We start from the raw sequence: 14,904 nt of genomic DNA, 5'->3' as shown, positions 1-14,904 counted from the left end.
TTGTAAGTCTGCATTAGCTGCATTCCATAGGTTTTGATAGGTTGTACTTTAATTATTTCATTTATGAGTATTTTAAATTTCTTTATGCTTTCTCCTTTTACCTCTGAATGATTTAGAAGTATTTTTAAATTTCTAAATATACGGAGTTTTAAGTTTATACTTTTGTAACTGAATTTTAACTTTAATTGCATTGTGGTCAGAGAACATAGTCTGTTTGATAGCAATTCCTTGAAATTTCTTGAGACCTGCTAGTACACAATCAGCATTTGTAAATGTTTCATGTATGCTTGAAAAAAAATGGGTATTCTCTAATTATTGGGTAAAAAGTTATGTATTTGTCTTCTAGATCAGTCTTGTCAACTGTATCCTTTGGATGTTACATATCTTGCTTATCTTTTATTTGCCTGATGTATCAGTAACTGAGAAAAGTCTGTTGTCATTGGTCTTTTCCCTCTTTGCAATTTTATCAAATACATATATATTTCAAGTATATAACAAGTTTTAGGAGAGTTCCCTCTTTCTAGTGAATTGAACCTTGTATCATTATATACCATCTCTACTCCTAATAATGCTTTTGTCTTAAAAGCTATTTTGTCTGACATTCCTGTAGTTGATTCTTTTAGCAGTTTGCCTGATATATCTTTTAATGGCTTTTGACTTTTAGCTTTTATGATCCTTCCACTTAGATGGATTTCTTGTAAGTAGTGTATGAATGGATTTTGTTTTTAATCCGGTATGGAAATAATTTGCTTTTAGCAGGAAAATGTATTGTTTTAGTCCTTAGGCCTAAGATAGGAAGTTCTTCCTCCAGAGAGAGTGCCTTTTGCTTCTACTGGTTTACTTTAGTCCCCTTGAGAGTCTTGGCTGATTGTCAGGTAACAAGCTCGGTTTCCTCACCTTGCTGGTGGCTCAAGGTTCAGTGTCCCCGCTGAAATGTGTTATTGTCATCTGCCTTCAGGTCCATTCTGCCTTTCCTTCCTTCTCCAGCCATTAGTCAGGGTGGGGCTAGGGGTTGTTGTAGATATCCCTTAATTTTTTGTGAGACGAAGGGTCCTTCAGGGACTGTTTCTTAGGCAACATATTGTGGTTTTGTGATGGCAGGTCCTCTGGGGCACCTAGTCAGCCGTAATACCAGATATGGAAATCTCTTGTTGTTTTCGTTTTGTTTTCTTTCCCCCCCACAGTACTTCCATTATACTGTACATGTTATTTATTGTCTTTCTCTTCCCACTGGAATGTAAGCTCCAATAGGGCAAGGATTTTGCCTGGTTTTGTTTACTACTGTATCTCAGCATCTAAATCACTGCCAGATGCTCAGTCAATGTTTGTTGAATGAATGACTACAGAGGGTAGAGAAGGCAATGCAAAAAAGCAATGCCAAGTCTTGAACTTTAACCTTGAAATGCTCTTATACGTTCCTCTGTGACCACTGTCACAAGGCAGAGTCCCTTTACTTTTCCCTAGACTATAGTAGCCCACTTCCAACTGGTCTCTCTGTCTCTGCTTTGTAGTCCATCCATCCTTTCCAGTTCATCCTTTACAGTGCTTCTGGAGTTTTTTTTCCCCTAAATATAGATCTGATTATCTCACTGTCTTATCTTGGTTTAGCCTATAGAATAAATTGTAGTTTCTTTAATGTGACATTTTATTCCAAACATAGTTTCTAGCCTTATTTCTATACTGAGCATTCTATGCTCTAACCATATCAAAACACTTGTAGGCTCCCCAGGTATGCCACATCTGTGGGTTGTTTTGCTTTGTTTTTGGTTTTTGTTTGTTTTGTATGTGTATGTGTGATCATGTCATTATTTTAGTGTTCTCTGAAGCTGAAAAGTCATTCTTTCGTTTATATTTATCAAAATCTTAGTCATTCTTAAATTCATCTAAAGGCATCTCCTCCCTAAAGACTATCCTGATATTCACTGCACAAATCATTCATTCCTGGTGATTTATTTTGCTGTTTTAGTGTATCTCATAATCTGTCTTCTATTCTAAAAAGCTGTCTGTCTGTCTTTCCCTACTAGATTTTAAGCTCCTTGAAAGTCAAGGGCTTCATGTTTTATTTCTCTTTGTTTCCTGGAAATCTCCAGTACAATGTTTTATACATAATGGATCTTTGGCGTTGTCAAACTTGAATTCTGAAGGTTCGTTTTTTGTTTGATGCTATTCTGTTCTTTCTGCTATAGTAGATTAATCTTGTCGCATGTCTTTAATTATCACCCCAGTGACAGTAAGTTTCAAATCTAAATCTTCCTGTTTCCACTCCCCTGGCTGGTATGCTTTAGGCCTCTCACATTACTCAAACTCACTGTGTCATCTCCTTCTGTTTGTTGGTTTCCCCTCTCAAATCAGTACCTCATAACGTTCTGTCTTAAAGCACCATTCTTCCAGTCACATAAACTCAAAACCTTAGTGAAATCTTTATCACTCCTTTTCTTAATCTTCTGCCTTCAACTAGTCACAAAGTCCTGTTAATTTCTCTTTTAAAATGTTACTCAGCTCCATACCTCCCTCCACATTTCAGCTGAGAAGTCCTTGGATGAAGCTCTTATCACCTCACACCCACTTCTGATACCTCCCCCTTCCCTGTAATCTCACTGACTGTAGTATGAGGTCGGATTACTTCATTTAGCATTTAAGACTAAGCAGAGTCTAGGTTCATTCTACTCCCCACAACATGCGTCCTCTGCTTTCTGTCAAGTCAGACTTCTGTCTCCTGACCAGCTCATTCATAGCCCTTGCCCTTCTACTCTGCTGTGCCAGCTCGCGTTCATTTTTCAGGATCTGGATAACAGACATCCACCCTACCCCTACTTCCGATGCACATTTCCCTTAACAATGGAAACGCTAGTTAATCACTTCCTCCTTGGAACTATTTTTGTGCGTGTATGCTTATTGTTTTCATTGAAACTTAAAAAAAAAAAACTGGCAAGTTGGAAAAGATCTTAAAAGTAACCTAGTTTAACCTCTAACCCAAGATCTCTGTCCTCACTGAAACTCATAATTAGCACTAGCTTCTAGTATTATACAAAGCTTCTGATATTTCTTTCTACTTACACAGTGAGTATCTGGAGGTTAGGAACTTGGTTTACTGTGCTTTTGTTTTTCCTCTTAATTCTTAGTATTGTTAGCATGGTTCTTTGTCCCTAGAAGACACTAAAAATATATTCATTGAGTAAATAAATGAATCTTAAATTTTCTCTCCAAACAGTTTACAGAGGAGACTTACCTGCCCAAAAAGCCTATCTCCACAGTTTCTCTGTTTCCAAATGTCTACCAATAAGAATGACTTAAAAGATGGTGGATACATTTGTAGCCTACTCTTTTCTTTATAATAGCTCTGTTTTAGCCTTGGTTTTTATTTTTCTACATCTTGAAATTATATTTGGAATTTCTCACTTTTGCATGAACTATAGCTGAAAACTTGTATCAGTTTTAATGGAGTCTGTTGAATGTTGACCATGTTTTCCTACAGTAGGTTAGAAGTATTTAGCAAGGAATATTCTATTTCATTCATTTAAAGGAAGGTAATTATGTGTGGTTTGAAATTTTGTCTAAAAAATTTTTGACCACAAAAGCTCTTTGTTGTGGGCAGCAAGAGGACAGCTTATAATTTGTGTAGATTTTTAAAGTATTATTACTCATTACTTCTGTAGGGTAAATAGAAATGATAGCTTTAATTCCTTTGTAATTACTTATATGATCTAATTTCAAAGATTAGCCGTTTCAAGAGCAAGGATGTTTTTGGAAAGTTAGTGCTAACTTCAAGTATGTAAAATGCTTTAACTATGTAGAAGGTACTTGATATTCAATTATAGTTTTGATGAAAATCCAAAAGTAATATTTTCATAAGAACCTTTCTATTTTAGAGCATGTCAAAAGAATAAGTATAGTAACTTGAATGCTCTATTTTTATTTCTAGAAACCAGCAAATATCCTAGTAATGGGAGAAGGTCCTGAGAGAGGGAGAGTCAAAATAGGTAGGTAATTATTTCTAAAATAATTTATTAAGAAACTGAAGTGACTGCAAAGATGGCTTCCCTTTTTAATACTCTTATTTAAGTAGTTCATTTTAAAATTACTTCTTCATAATATTTGTAGAGAAAATGTTGGGAAATGTGGATAGGCAGTAAATGAAATTTCTCAGGCTTATTTACAAAATAAAGTTCTATAATTCTAAGCTGAGACAAGCAAACAAATGCATTCCTATACAATACCCCAAGCATGTGTTTATGCTATTACTGTCCTGCAGTTACCCTAAGCATAATCCCTAAATCTTACTTTTGTCTCAGCTTTACTAAATGTTCTTTCCCTGAATACATCCCTCTCACTTTGACCTAAAACGTATAGATCTTCACAGATACCTCCCCACTGCCCCCCTCAAGTCCTGTGCCAGGTACCAACACATCTTTTCCAAACAAGTATATATGCTTATAAACCTCTTACTTGCTGGTCTTAGATTAAGGCACTGGTAGGAGTCTTATCCTGTATTAAAATTTCCTTTGCAACCTTGAAAGTTCTAAAAGAAATTGGCATCATTTATATCTATGACATATTTGAGGAGAAAATGAGCTAAGAAATGATTTATTCTGATTTCTTATAAGAGAACTTACATTTATTGAATGTTCAATGCTTTTCAGAAAGATTTTAAAATAATTTTTGTTTCATCAACCTGCTTTCTTTGCTGTTGGAGTGTATCGTGCCAGGGGTGATGCAGAATTGTGCTAACTCGACCTACTACAAATTCATTGTCTTGCTTCAACCGAGGGTACCCTGCTGCTTGGTTTTCTACTTCTTCAACTAATTTACTAGCCCAGTTTGTGAAGAAGCTTTTCTAAACCAACTTCTCTTTCTTTAAACCTATACTGAGTGTACTGAGATTCAGAGTCGTAAAACCTTTTGTTGATGTTAATTAAGAACCAAGTGGCCGCTTTCCTTCTCGCTCCCCCTCCCGCCCATCCCCTTTCTACTGTCCTCACTTGTTTCTGTTTCACGCTTATACTCTTTTCTTGGAGGCATTTATTCAGTAACTAGCTTTTGCTATACACTCGTGAGAGGGAAATAAACGGTGGTCCTCCTGTGGGGGACAGTAAAATAGACAGGTACTTTCATATATTACCTTGTTTGTTTTACACAACCGCCCTCTATGGCAGGTATTGCAGATCATGAGAGCTGGACTTGGGAGTGTAGCTTACTCGGCCTTTCAAAGGAAGGACTTGAATTTCAAGTCCTGGGTCTCTTTCCCTCCAGCCACTGCTGCCTAGTATGTCAAGGCTATCTGGCCAGACCTCACTGCCCGCTTTTTGCCAGCACAGCTCTGCCTTTGAAACAGTCTCAGAGGAAAAGTGACTCCTCCTAAGTCCTCTCCAGGGTCCTTCCTGGCTTCTAAACATCTCCCTGCTGCACTTCAGCTCCTCATGTTAGTGTCTCCGTTCTCCCCTTCGCAAGTTTCTCCTCACGTTCAAACACTTGTAATCCTCATCCTGATTTTAACATCAATTTTCTCATATCCATTTTGTTTTCTTTACCATGTGTTCAATTTTTTTTACTTCCTTTGCTTTTAAAATGCATGATATTTACACATTGGTTTCACTCACCCTAATTTGTTACTGTCCAGCCTTTGTCTCCATCCCTCTATTGGAACTGCTCTCTAAAAGGTCACCTATGACCTCTGTGTTACCAAATCTAGTGGCCTGTGTTTAGTCAGTGTTTTCTTTTACTGACTTGTCATTTGTTCTTCTGACCAACCTGAACTTGTGACTGTCCTTTCCTTTGGTTCATATGACATCATGTAATTCTATTTTTCTATCTATTGCTTTTGCTGTTACTTCTATTTTTTACTCATTATTGCCTCTTAGTCCTGTTACCTTTTTGTTTCAAGACACCCTAGGCACTGGCTTACGATATGGCCTCCCTCTACAATTACTTCTTTAGGGAATTGATAAGTTGTGGCTTCAAAATCTCGGGTTCTGTGAAAATGATTCTAAGATCTGAGTCTCAAATTCTATTCTCTCACCCTAGCTGAAATGTTTCTATTTGGATGTCCTGCTGGCAGCCTGTACTCCATTAATTCCAAACCAAACTCATCATCGTCTCTTATACTCTCCCTTGCCTGTACCAGTCATCACATTTATCCCAGTCACCACACTTAATGTCTTCTCCTTTCTCTCCCAAACAGCTCTACTATTCCAGCATAAATCCTGTATTCTGCCAGGCCAGTTAGTTGCCTTATTGTTAAAGAGTTTTACGATTGTAATTCTATCCAAGATTAGGGATAAAATCAGGGTTAAAACTAAGCAATAATTAATAAATGTCTAGTGGACAACTAATCTAGTTAATTAAATTGTTTTAAAAGTTTATTTTAATAAATAGCACATTATTATATTTTTTTTAATCAGTAATGCTCTGATGTCTGTGCTTAACACTTAAATATAGTTCCTTTTTTAACTGAAAAGAAAAGCATAGTCAATGAAAACCATTGTGCCCTTCCCTGTATCTGGGCCTCTCCCCCAGCAACCTGAAGACTTGCAGGCCTTACCTAAAGTGCTTATTGCCTCTTTACTAGTCACAATTTATCCTTCAGAATCCACTCAAGATCTACTTTCAGTTTAATCCACTTCTACAAATATTTATCAAACATCGTTCCAGCTAAACCATGAAGGAGACAGAGCCCCTTCCCTTGGGGACTTAAAAGTCTAGTAGAAACCAGTAGCAGCTTCCCTTTAGTCTTACAGCACTTACCCTTTTTTATTTTTAATCCACTGTCTTGTCATCTCACCTTCATGTAAGCTTCCTGGACGGCAGACATCGCCTTCTGCTGCTTTTCTATCATGTGCTACTGTCTAATTAGCACCCACAGCAGAATTCTACTACCCCTGTCTGTTGCATTGCACAATTTCACTCATATCTAATTTTGGAAAACAACTGTTAGTAATGTTTAGGCTAGTTACCTTTTGTCTGAAATAGTAATTATTTGAAAAATGGTTTGAAACCCCTTTAAAGTTCATACAATAGATGGAATTGTTTTTAAGAATATTTATTGTTTCCTCTGGCCTTATTTCCTTTTTCAGTGAATAGATGTGGCCTTTATAAAATTAAGAAGGTAGAGAATAAGGGAAGAAATACTGGCTTTAGCCTTTACTTAAAAATAGCATGTATTTCAATGGGTGAAAGAGCTTTCCGTCATGTTATTTTGCCATCAACAACAGTCAGCATCTATTACGTATATAAAGCAATGCTTTGAGGCAGGTGTAGTATTGGTAGAATGGTTTTGAATATTTTTGTTTGCCGTAGGGAAATTTAGTTAAGAAAATGTAGGCATCAGCACAGGTATCTTTGGATAGCTTTATTTTTTAAGCCCTGGGTTCTCCAAAGCATTCTCAGAAAGTCTTGTGAATTATTCAAACTGTAAAGAAATAAAATAACTGTAAATTAAAAATTTAATGTGTATCATAAAATATTGGTTTTAGATTAAATGATTCTCTGTAGTTGAAACTTTTATGTACTATTTGTGCATTGTATTGTAAGATGATAGGTTCATAGTTAAGAATGTAGCTGCTAAATTATAACATGGTTTTTGTTTGAGTGCTGGCATTTTTACTTACTATCCCTGTGACTTTGGCCAAATCAATGAACTGCTTTGTGCCTCAGATTCTTTATCACACAAGTGGGGGGAGGGGGGTACTTATTAAAGCAGCATTCTCATGAGGATTAGATGAAGTGATATATACGTAAAAACCGTTTGTAAACTCTAAAGTGTTTTGTAGGTTTAAGGTATTTGTTATTTAGGAAATCTTAAGAAAATTAGTCTCCAGCACCCCATTATAGTAACAGTCTTTTTTATTACTTTTCTATACTTCTAATATTTAAATTAGTTAGCTTTGGTATAGACTATTGTTAAATACTGAATTATAATAAATTCTCTTTTATGTGTCCTATATATGTTCTTGGAAACATGTATGTGATGTGCTGGTAACTATACAAACAGCTGGCTCTCCAGGGGAAGAAAGCCCCAGTTTGTAGCATTTGCTGTTTTCTATGATGTTAATACTCCCATTATAGCCAATTTCAAGCCACCAGTGTGATGTTACTGAACGCTGAGTTGGGAAGAGATGTGTATAAATCAGTTCCCGGGCCCATAAGACCAATTCTAGACACACTGAACTAAGATATAGTCAGATTTTAGATATATAGGCATAGAGAAATCATAATCATGGAAACTTTTAGACTGTTTTCAATTTTTAAAACATTTAAGAATATTATTCTAAGTGTCCTGAAAGCCAGGAATCTGAAGTCGGACCTGGATTCTAATTCTGACTCTGTACTTACTAGTTCTATGATCTGGACAAGTCAGAATATCTTTAAGCCTCAGTTTCTTCATCAGTAAATTAGGCACAATATTAGTATCTACCTCAGAAGGGGAGACCTGGTGCAGACCACTGGTTGAAAAAGGAGGGAAAAGATTACTTTATAAGGTTAGTGGCTATTGTCATTAACCTTGCATGTTTATAACAGCATGCAAACTGAGTATTACACTATTTTATCTTTTAGCTGACATGGGTTTTGCCAGATTATTCAATTCTCCTCTAAAGCCACTAGCAGATTTGGATCCAGTAGTTGTGACTTTTTGGTATCGGGCTCCAGAACTTCTGCTTGGTGCAAGGCATTATACAAAGGCCATTGGTAAGTTAGTATAAAATGATTTACTTACAGTTGGTAAGTATTACAGTATCATATCATGTCATATCATATCATATCATATCATATCATATCATATATTGAATTCTCATAAATAGTAAGTGGTATAATAATAAAGCTGCTTTGTAAAAACCACTTTATATCTCTTTGTAAAAGTCCTGTTGTCTGTATTCCCAGATTTTATATTCTGGTAGATTTGGATTCTTAACTATATAGGAGAATATGACTCTTATAAAAAAAAAAGAAAGCATTTTCTTTCAAGGATGGAAGTATCTAATCCTGTTGAGTTGCTATGGAAATGATAACATGCAAATTTTATTTTGCATTTACCTAATATTGATGAGAAGAATGGGAGAGAGGTTTAGAATTGTTCTCTTCACAAAAAGAAAAACAGAAAAATGGGAGTAGTGTGGTACTGGAGAAGGGCCCCTTCCATTTGGGGAAAAGTAAGTCAGTCTTCTCCTATGGAGGAAACAACATGACTAATCTTTCTCTCTTGCCATTACAGTTATCAGAATGGCAATTTCTCCATGAAGGTAGGAAATAGAGTCTGGGTAGATTAGCTGTGCTCAGCATCCTGCTATCTCATGAAGTTTAAAGAAAAAAAAAAACTAAACTAAAAAAAAAAACCCCAAAAAACCTGTTATAAGCACTGTGTAGGATTTAAAATTTGCTTCAGAACAGAGGCATCAGAGATTTTGCTGCCTGGTCTCTACAGTATCCTCAGAGAGCCCAGCTGCTAATTGAGAGGATCAGGAAGAGAGAGCTATCGTCAAACCTGGATATTGCTTTAAAGGAGGTTAAACAAGAGGATAGGGAGGGAGTAAATAATACGGCTAATGTGAAGGGCTGGTTTTGCAAGATACCTAAATTTGCTAAGTGTATATCTCTAAGTTTTCTTTTTGTTGAATTTTCTGTTTACTTATGTTAGACTAGTATTTGTTTTGACTACACTTAGTTGCTTTTGTTGGGTTCTATTGATGAAGGCACTTAAAGTATACAATTATTAAAAATAGATAAGTAAGCACAATCCTTTCTCTGTTAAGCTTATGAAAAACCTGGTAGCATCTAAAATACTAAAAAAGAAGTTCTTATGTTTGAAAATATTTGACTCATGATTAACCTATTCATGGGTAAAAAGGGAAACAAAAATTAAAATACAATAATTTTTCATTCATTCATCAGGAGGTCTGATTTCTGCAAAACTTGGATACCCAGAACACATTTATACTATCTTTGTCTAGGGATTGAGACACTAGCAGTGTGGAATATTGTTCTCTCTCATAAATATTGCTGAAGGATTTTGTTAAATTAGTGAAAAAGCCTATGAGTGGCCTCAGCTACAGTGAGGAAAACCAGTGTGTGTCTGACAGTGGAGGAGTGTGAGACCGACCTTAGAACTGTGCTCTGGCAGTTGAGCCCACCGGAAGGCCCCTTATCGGAGGCTGCAAGGCCACACTATCAGCAGTGGACAGTGGCAGCTGTCTATGAAGGGAGGAGAATGACAAAAAGCAAATGGAAGGAACGGAGTGGTCCTCAGAGTGAGGAGTGAAAATCAGGGACTGGCTCTACATTCCAATGAATGACTTACTGAGGGGCTGCATTTTTGAGGCATTTAGAATTATGTTTGCTTTTTCTGTTATTAGGTCTCTCTATTGAGAGCAGTAAAATCTCCTGGACAATTTCAGAAGGCACCAGAGGATAGGAGGAGACCAAAAGCCAGACAGAGAAAAGGGGAGTGTTAGTTGGAAGCAACAGGTGGTGCCTGAGGACAGGATTGATGGTGAGGTAACCAGGGCACAGGGTAGGAGTCGAGGATGTGACACTAGCAGAAATCCACATGCATTGGACTAAACAGCACTATCCAGTCAGTGTCTAGAAGGGAGGTTTCCAGTAAAAAAAAGGCAGGTTTAGCCAAAAACCTTCTGTTAAACTAAATGATGCCTCACCAGGTCTGTCCCACTCTCAGATTCTCATTCAGCAAACCCACGGTAGTGAGTCCCATGTTTAACATGTACCATTAGTGATTCTGTTGTGTGTGGTCCCGCATTTTGAGAGGCAGAGTTTCATGAATATGTTCTGAAGTCAGAAATTTTTCTTAGGTCAGAACATATTTCACATTTTTAAGCACAGTAATATCTCCTCCCAGGAGAAGCTAGTTCAGGCACACTCATTAGCATCTTTGGTTAAAAGGGCAATATAGCCTGTAGATGCTGTTAATAATGGTTCTCCAATAGCTAAGTCAAGATTGGAAAAAATCCTATGGGTAGATATAAATGTTATCTGCATATTCTAAGCTCCTTACGAGTCATTATATAAATACCAGTTCTTTTTAAAATTTTGTACATACCAATGGAAGCCATCTTTCCGCAGGGCCACCCATAAACTTTCTGTAGTGCAGGCGATAGAGAAGGTTACAGAATGTGATTCCTCCAGTCCCCTCCAGGGGACTCTGCTGTTGGAGTAAAAGAAATAGATGTGTTTTTTGGGAAATAAAGGTAATTGGGTTTGAATTGGAAACCAATTATATTTCTTATTTCCTCAGGGTAAGGAGAACTGAAATTGAATTTTAACCAGCTTACGACTAACTTGCTCAGTAAAAATGAGATTTACTCAATTAAAGATAAAAACATAATCATTAATTTCTAATTTTAGTCAAGTCCCAATTATCCATTCTGGATAGAAATCAGGGGGAAAAAAGTTAAGGCACAGAAAAGGAATAATCCCCATATTAGTTATCTTTAGGCTTAAAATATATTCATAGCAGACATAATAAATACACTCACATTCACTCATTCTTGCAATTCTCCATACCTGGTTCAGGCCAGAAATGAGCATTATTTCTATTCAGAGCATAGAAAAAAAGAGTTTGATGATTAGATATCAGTGAAGGTTTATGGAGTGACATTTAGTGGGCAAGGTAAGTGGAGGAGTGTGTGTGTGTGAGAGAGAAAGAGAGGGCAAGGAGGAGGGGGAAGAGGGAGATAGACAAAAAAACAAGTTGCTGATAAAGGAAAGAGCTGAGAAATGGGTATAGATGGTACAGGAGCCAGATGACCATTTAAAATTAGATGCTAATATGAGGCAGGACATCCTAGAATTTAACACTACCTGCTACACTGAAGTTCTTTCTCTAAGCCGTTCTCTGGGAAAGCTAGATACTGGCTCTTGTTCTTTGAACAGAGGGCAAACCAGGAAGTGATGTGACCAGCAACATACAGTAATAGTCCCTGTCGACTGCATGGTACAGGCAGCCAGCAGAAAGAGAGGTGGGACTGTCAGAGGCAGCTACATCAGGGGTAAGAATGACAACCAACATGATGTGGGAGAAGAAAAGAATTAAAAAGTAGACACTGAGCAGTATTATTGTTCTGCACTTTACTGATGGAGCTTCATGATGACGGTGACCCTCCTGGGTCATTAGGCCTCTTTTCATAGCCTCTTAACATGGCAGGTAATAGTGTAATACAAATGGTTTTTGAAGGGATAGGTCCCATTTTCCAAAAGGGTAACTTGTGTGGAAGGAAACCATTCCTGAATGGAGCCAGATGTGTGAGACATTAGTTTATGCTTTTTTTTTCATTTGGCAATTTGTTTTATGAAATGGTGTACCAACGGTAATTCTAGCTAATGGAGAGCTTGTCTACAGAATGTTATTCCCATGTTCAGAAGACTGCTAAGCATTGTACTTTTCGATGTTATACCATAATCAGTGCATTACTATCTTTTTAAAAACATACTTATTAAACAGCATTTAGGTGGGCAAGTAAGAATATGTATTTCACAAAAATTAATTCACATGTACATTTGGCAAAGCATTGTGAATATAGTCTTAGAGTATAAATTACAGTTTTTCAATGGGTAAAATCTAAATAGAATAATCTGTATAACTGGTGATTTGAAGTAGTTAATAAAACTTTTAAAGGTACCGAGCTTTACCCTGGCACATTGGAAGGCTGGGGCAGCATCTAAATGAATGTGTTCAGATAAGATCTGGTGTCACACAGTGCCTGTATATACTTGTATTAATCAGCTTCTAGACCTTACAATTTATTGAAAAAATTGAAGTTGGTATCTTTCAGATAAAAGTTGAGTCTTTCCAAATCATTTTATGTGATCTGTACTGTCTGTCCAGGCTGACAACTCAGAGATTGTTCTGTCATTAAGCATCTGATTGCTTAAAAGGAAGGTATCACCATAGCTGATGACGATACCGTTTTAGTCTATCAAATCTTGAGTATTATGCCCTGTGTCAAATTATCAATTGAATGCTTTGGTGATTAAATTAATACTAATGGTTAGAAAGGCCTTTGCCTATTTGTAAAGTAAATTCATTGCTTGCTAAACTGAGTTTCCCAAGCTTATCTTCTTCAGGAAATTTATAAGTAAATTTTATTTGGCTTTCAATCTGTTATGTGCTGATATGGCTATTTCATGTCATATATATATTTTCTTAATATACCTATTATATTTTGTATATTGTTTCACTGAAAAGCTTTTTTTAATTTTGCAGATTCTTTTCTAAGTTATGCTTGACACAAAATATTGTATCAGTTCCAGGCGTACAACATAATGATTTGATATTTTTATATGTTATGAAATAATCACCACAATAAGTCCAATTACCATCCATCCCCACACAAAGTTGTTAAATATCATTGACTGCATTCCCTGTGTGTACATCATATCCCTGTGACTTACTCACTTTATAGCTGGAACTTTGTGTCTCTTAATCCTTTTACATATTTTATCTGTTCCTCCACTGTGAAAAGTATTTTTATATGTAGGTTGTGATTATATCCAGAAATTATAACCAAGGAAATATAATAAATGTTTATCAAAACTTGTTTTTCTTCCTTCATAGATATATGGGCAATAGGTTGCATATTTGCTGAGTTGTTGACTTCAGAACCTATTTTTCACTGTCGTCAGGAAGATATAAAAACAAGCAATCCTTTTCATCATGATCAACTAGATCGGATATTTAGTGTCATGGGGTTTCCTGCAGGTAATATATTCATATTTTTCCAAAATAATATTTGAGTCATAATTCAAAAACATTCCTTTTGAAAAGCATATTTTAAGTATTTTTATGTATTTTTTAAGCTAAACTAAGATTTTTATATAAGTAACACATTATTTCCAATAACAATATTAAATATTTTTTTTTGCAAGATAAAGACTGGGAAGATATTAGAAAGATGCCAGAATACCCCACACTTCAAAAAGACTTTAGAAGAACAACGTAAGTAATTCCGTATTACATATAAATAATATTCAGTGGTGCATCTAGTCAATTCTTTTTTCTAACTATCCTTTGAATCTTTGTATTTCTTTCCATCCAACCTGCCACTTTTATAGTCCACACCACTCTCTCTCACCTGGAATCCTGCAGTGGCCTCCTGAGTGGTATTTCTACCTCTAGTCTTCATTCCAGCGCATTGTCTGTACTGCAGTCATTGCCAAAAGCAGTTTGGATCACGTCAGTCTTCTAGCTGCTCTTAATTCACCATTGCCCTCAGTTTCTTAATATGGCTTACAAAGCCTTGGCATCTCCCTCACCAGATTCATTTCCTAAACCACTGTCCACTTTGTGCTCTATAGCCAGGACATCATGAATTTGTTTAAGATCCTCAAAATCCCTGAGCTTTCTTTGACCTCTGGGTTTTTACACATGCTGTTCCTTCAGCCTAGGATGTACTTTCCTCCCACCTGTTTCATCAGATTAACTCCTGTTTATCCTTTCTCTCCTGAGGAGGCCTCCCCTTCCGCACTCCTCTAACATCCTGTGCTGCTTCTCTCAGCACTGATCACTTTGTACTATAGTTGGCTTTTGAACACTTATCTGCCTTTCCCTGTAGAGAATATGGATTGTGCCTATTTTATACACCATTATATGTATCCTCAGGGCCTGGTACATAGTGCGTGCTCATTAGTTACTTGTCAAATTAAATGAAAAGTGGTTCAAGTAATTGAAGATACTCTAACAATGTAGAAGATGGAGAAAATTAATGAAGGCACTTAACATTTTATCATAGTATTTAGAGACCAAAGGAAAAATTTTACATAAAATGACAGTTTTTACAATAACCAGAAATAAAAGGAGAGAAATTTTAAAAGATAAATAAAATTCAGTTAGAAAAGTAATAGGAAAATTGTAGAGATAAGAGCCCATACTTCCTAAGCAAACAATTTTATCCACATAAA

General features: G+C 36.3%; 1 protein-coding gene and 1 long non-coding RNA gene across 8 annotated transcripts in view; one reads left to right on the top strand and one right to left on the bottom strand.

Annotated features, from left to right (window-relative positions):
- Window positions 1-14,904, top strand: part of CDK19 (cyclin dependent kinase 19) — a 138,684-nt gene that overhangs the window by 111,604 nt on the left and 12,176 nt on the right. For all 7 annotated transcript variants that reach the window (XM_072965738.1, XM_072965739.1, XM_072965733.1 and 4 more), the window contains 4 exons: window positions 3,923-3,980; window positions 8,551-8,682; window positions 13,562-13,705; window positions 13,873-13,942. In XM_072965738.1, coding sequence (XP_072821839.1) covers window positions 3,923-3,980; window positions 8,551-8,682; window positions 13,562-13,705; window positions 13,873-13,942 — 404 coding nt within the window. The remainder of the gene's footprint in view (window positions 1-3,922; window positions 3,981-8,550; window positions 8,683-13,561; window positions 13,706-13,872; window positions 13,943-14,904) is intronic.
- LOC140697695 (uncharacterized) overlaps window positions 11,054-14,904 on the bottom strand; it is a 30,721-nt gene continuing 26,870 nt past the window's right edge. Inside the window, exon 3 of the long non-coding RNA XR_012074922.1 lies at window positions 11,054-11,152. This is a non-coding gene — a long non-coding RNA (uncharacterized lncRNA). The remainder of the gene's footprint in view (window positions 11,153-14,904) is intronic.

Source organism: Vicugna pacos, chromosome 8 (assembly GCF_048564905.1).
Source record: "Vicugna pacos chromosome 8, VicPac4, whole genome shotgun sequence".
Lineage (NCBI taxonomy): Eukaryota > Metazoa > Chordata > Mammalia > Artiodactyla > Camelidae > Vicugna > Vicugna pacos.
The sequence above is the reverse complement of the archived record's forward strand: the minus strand, read 5'-3'. Positions and strand labels throughout refer to the sequence as shown.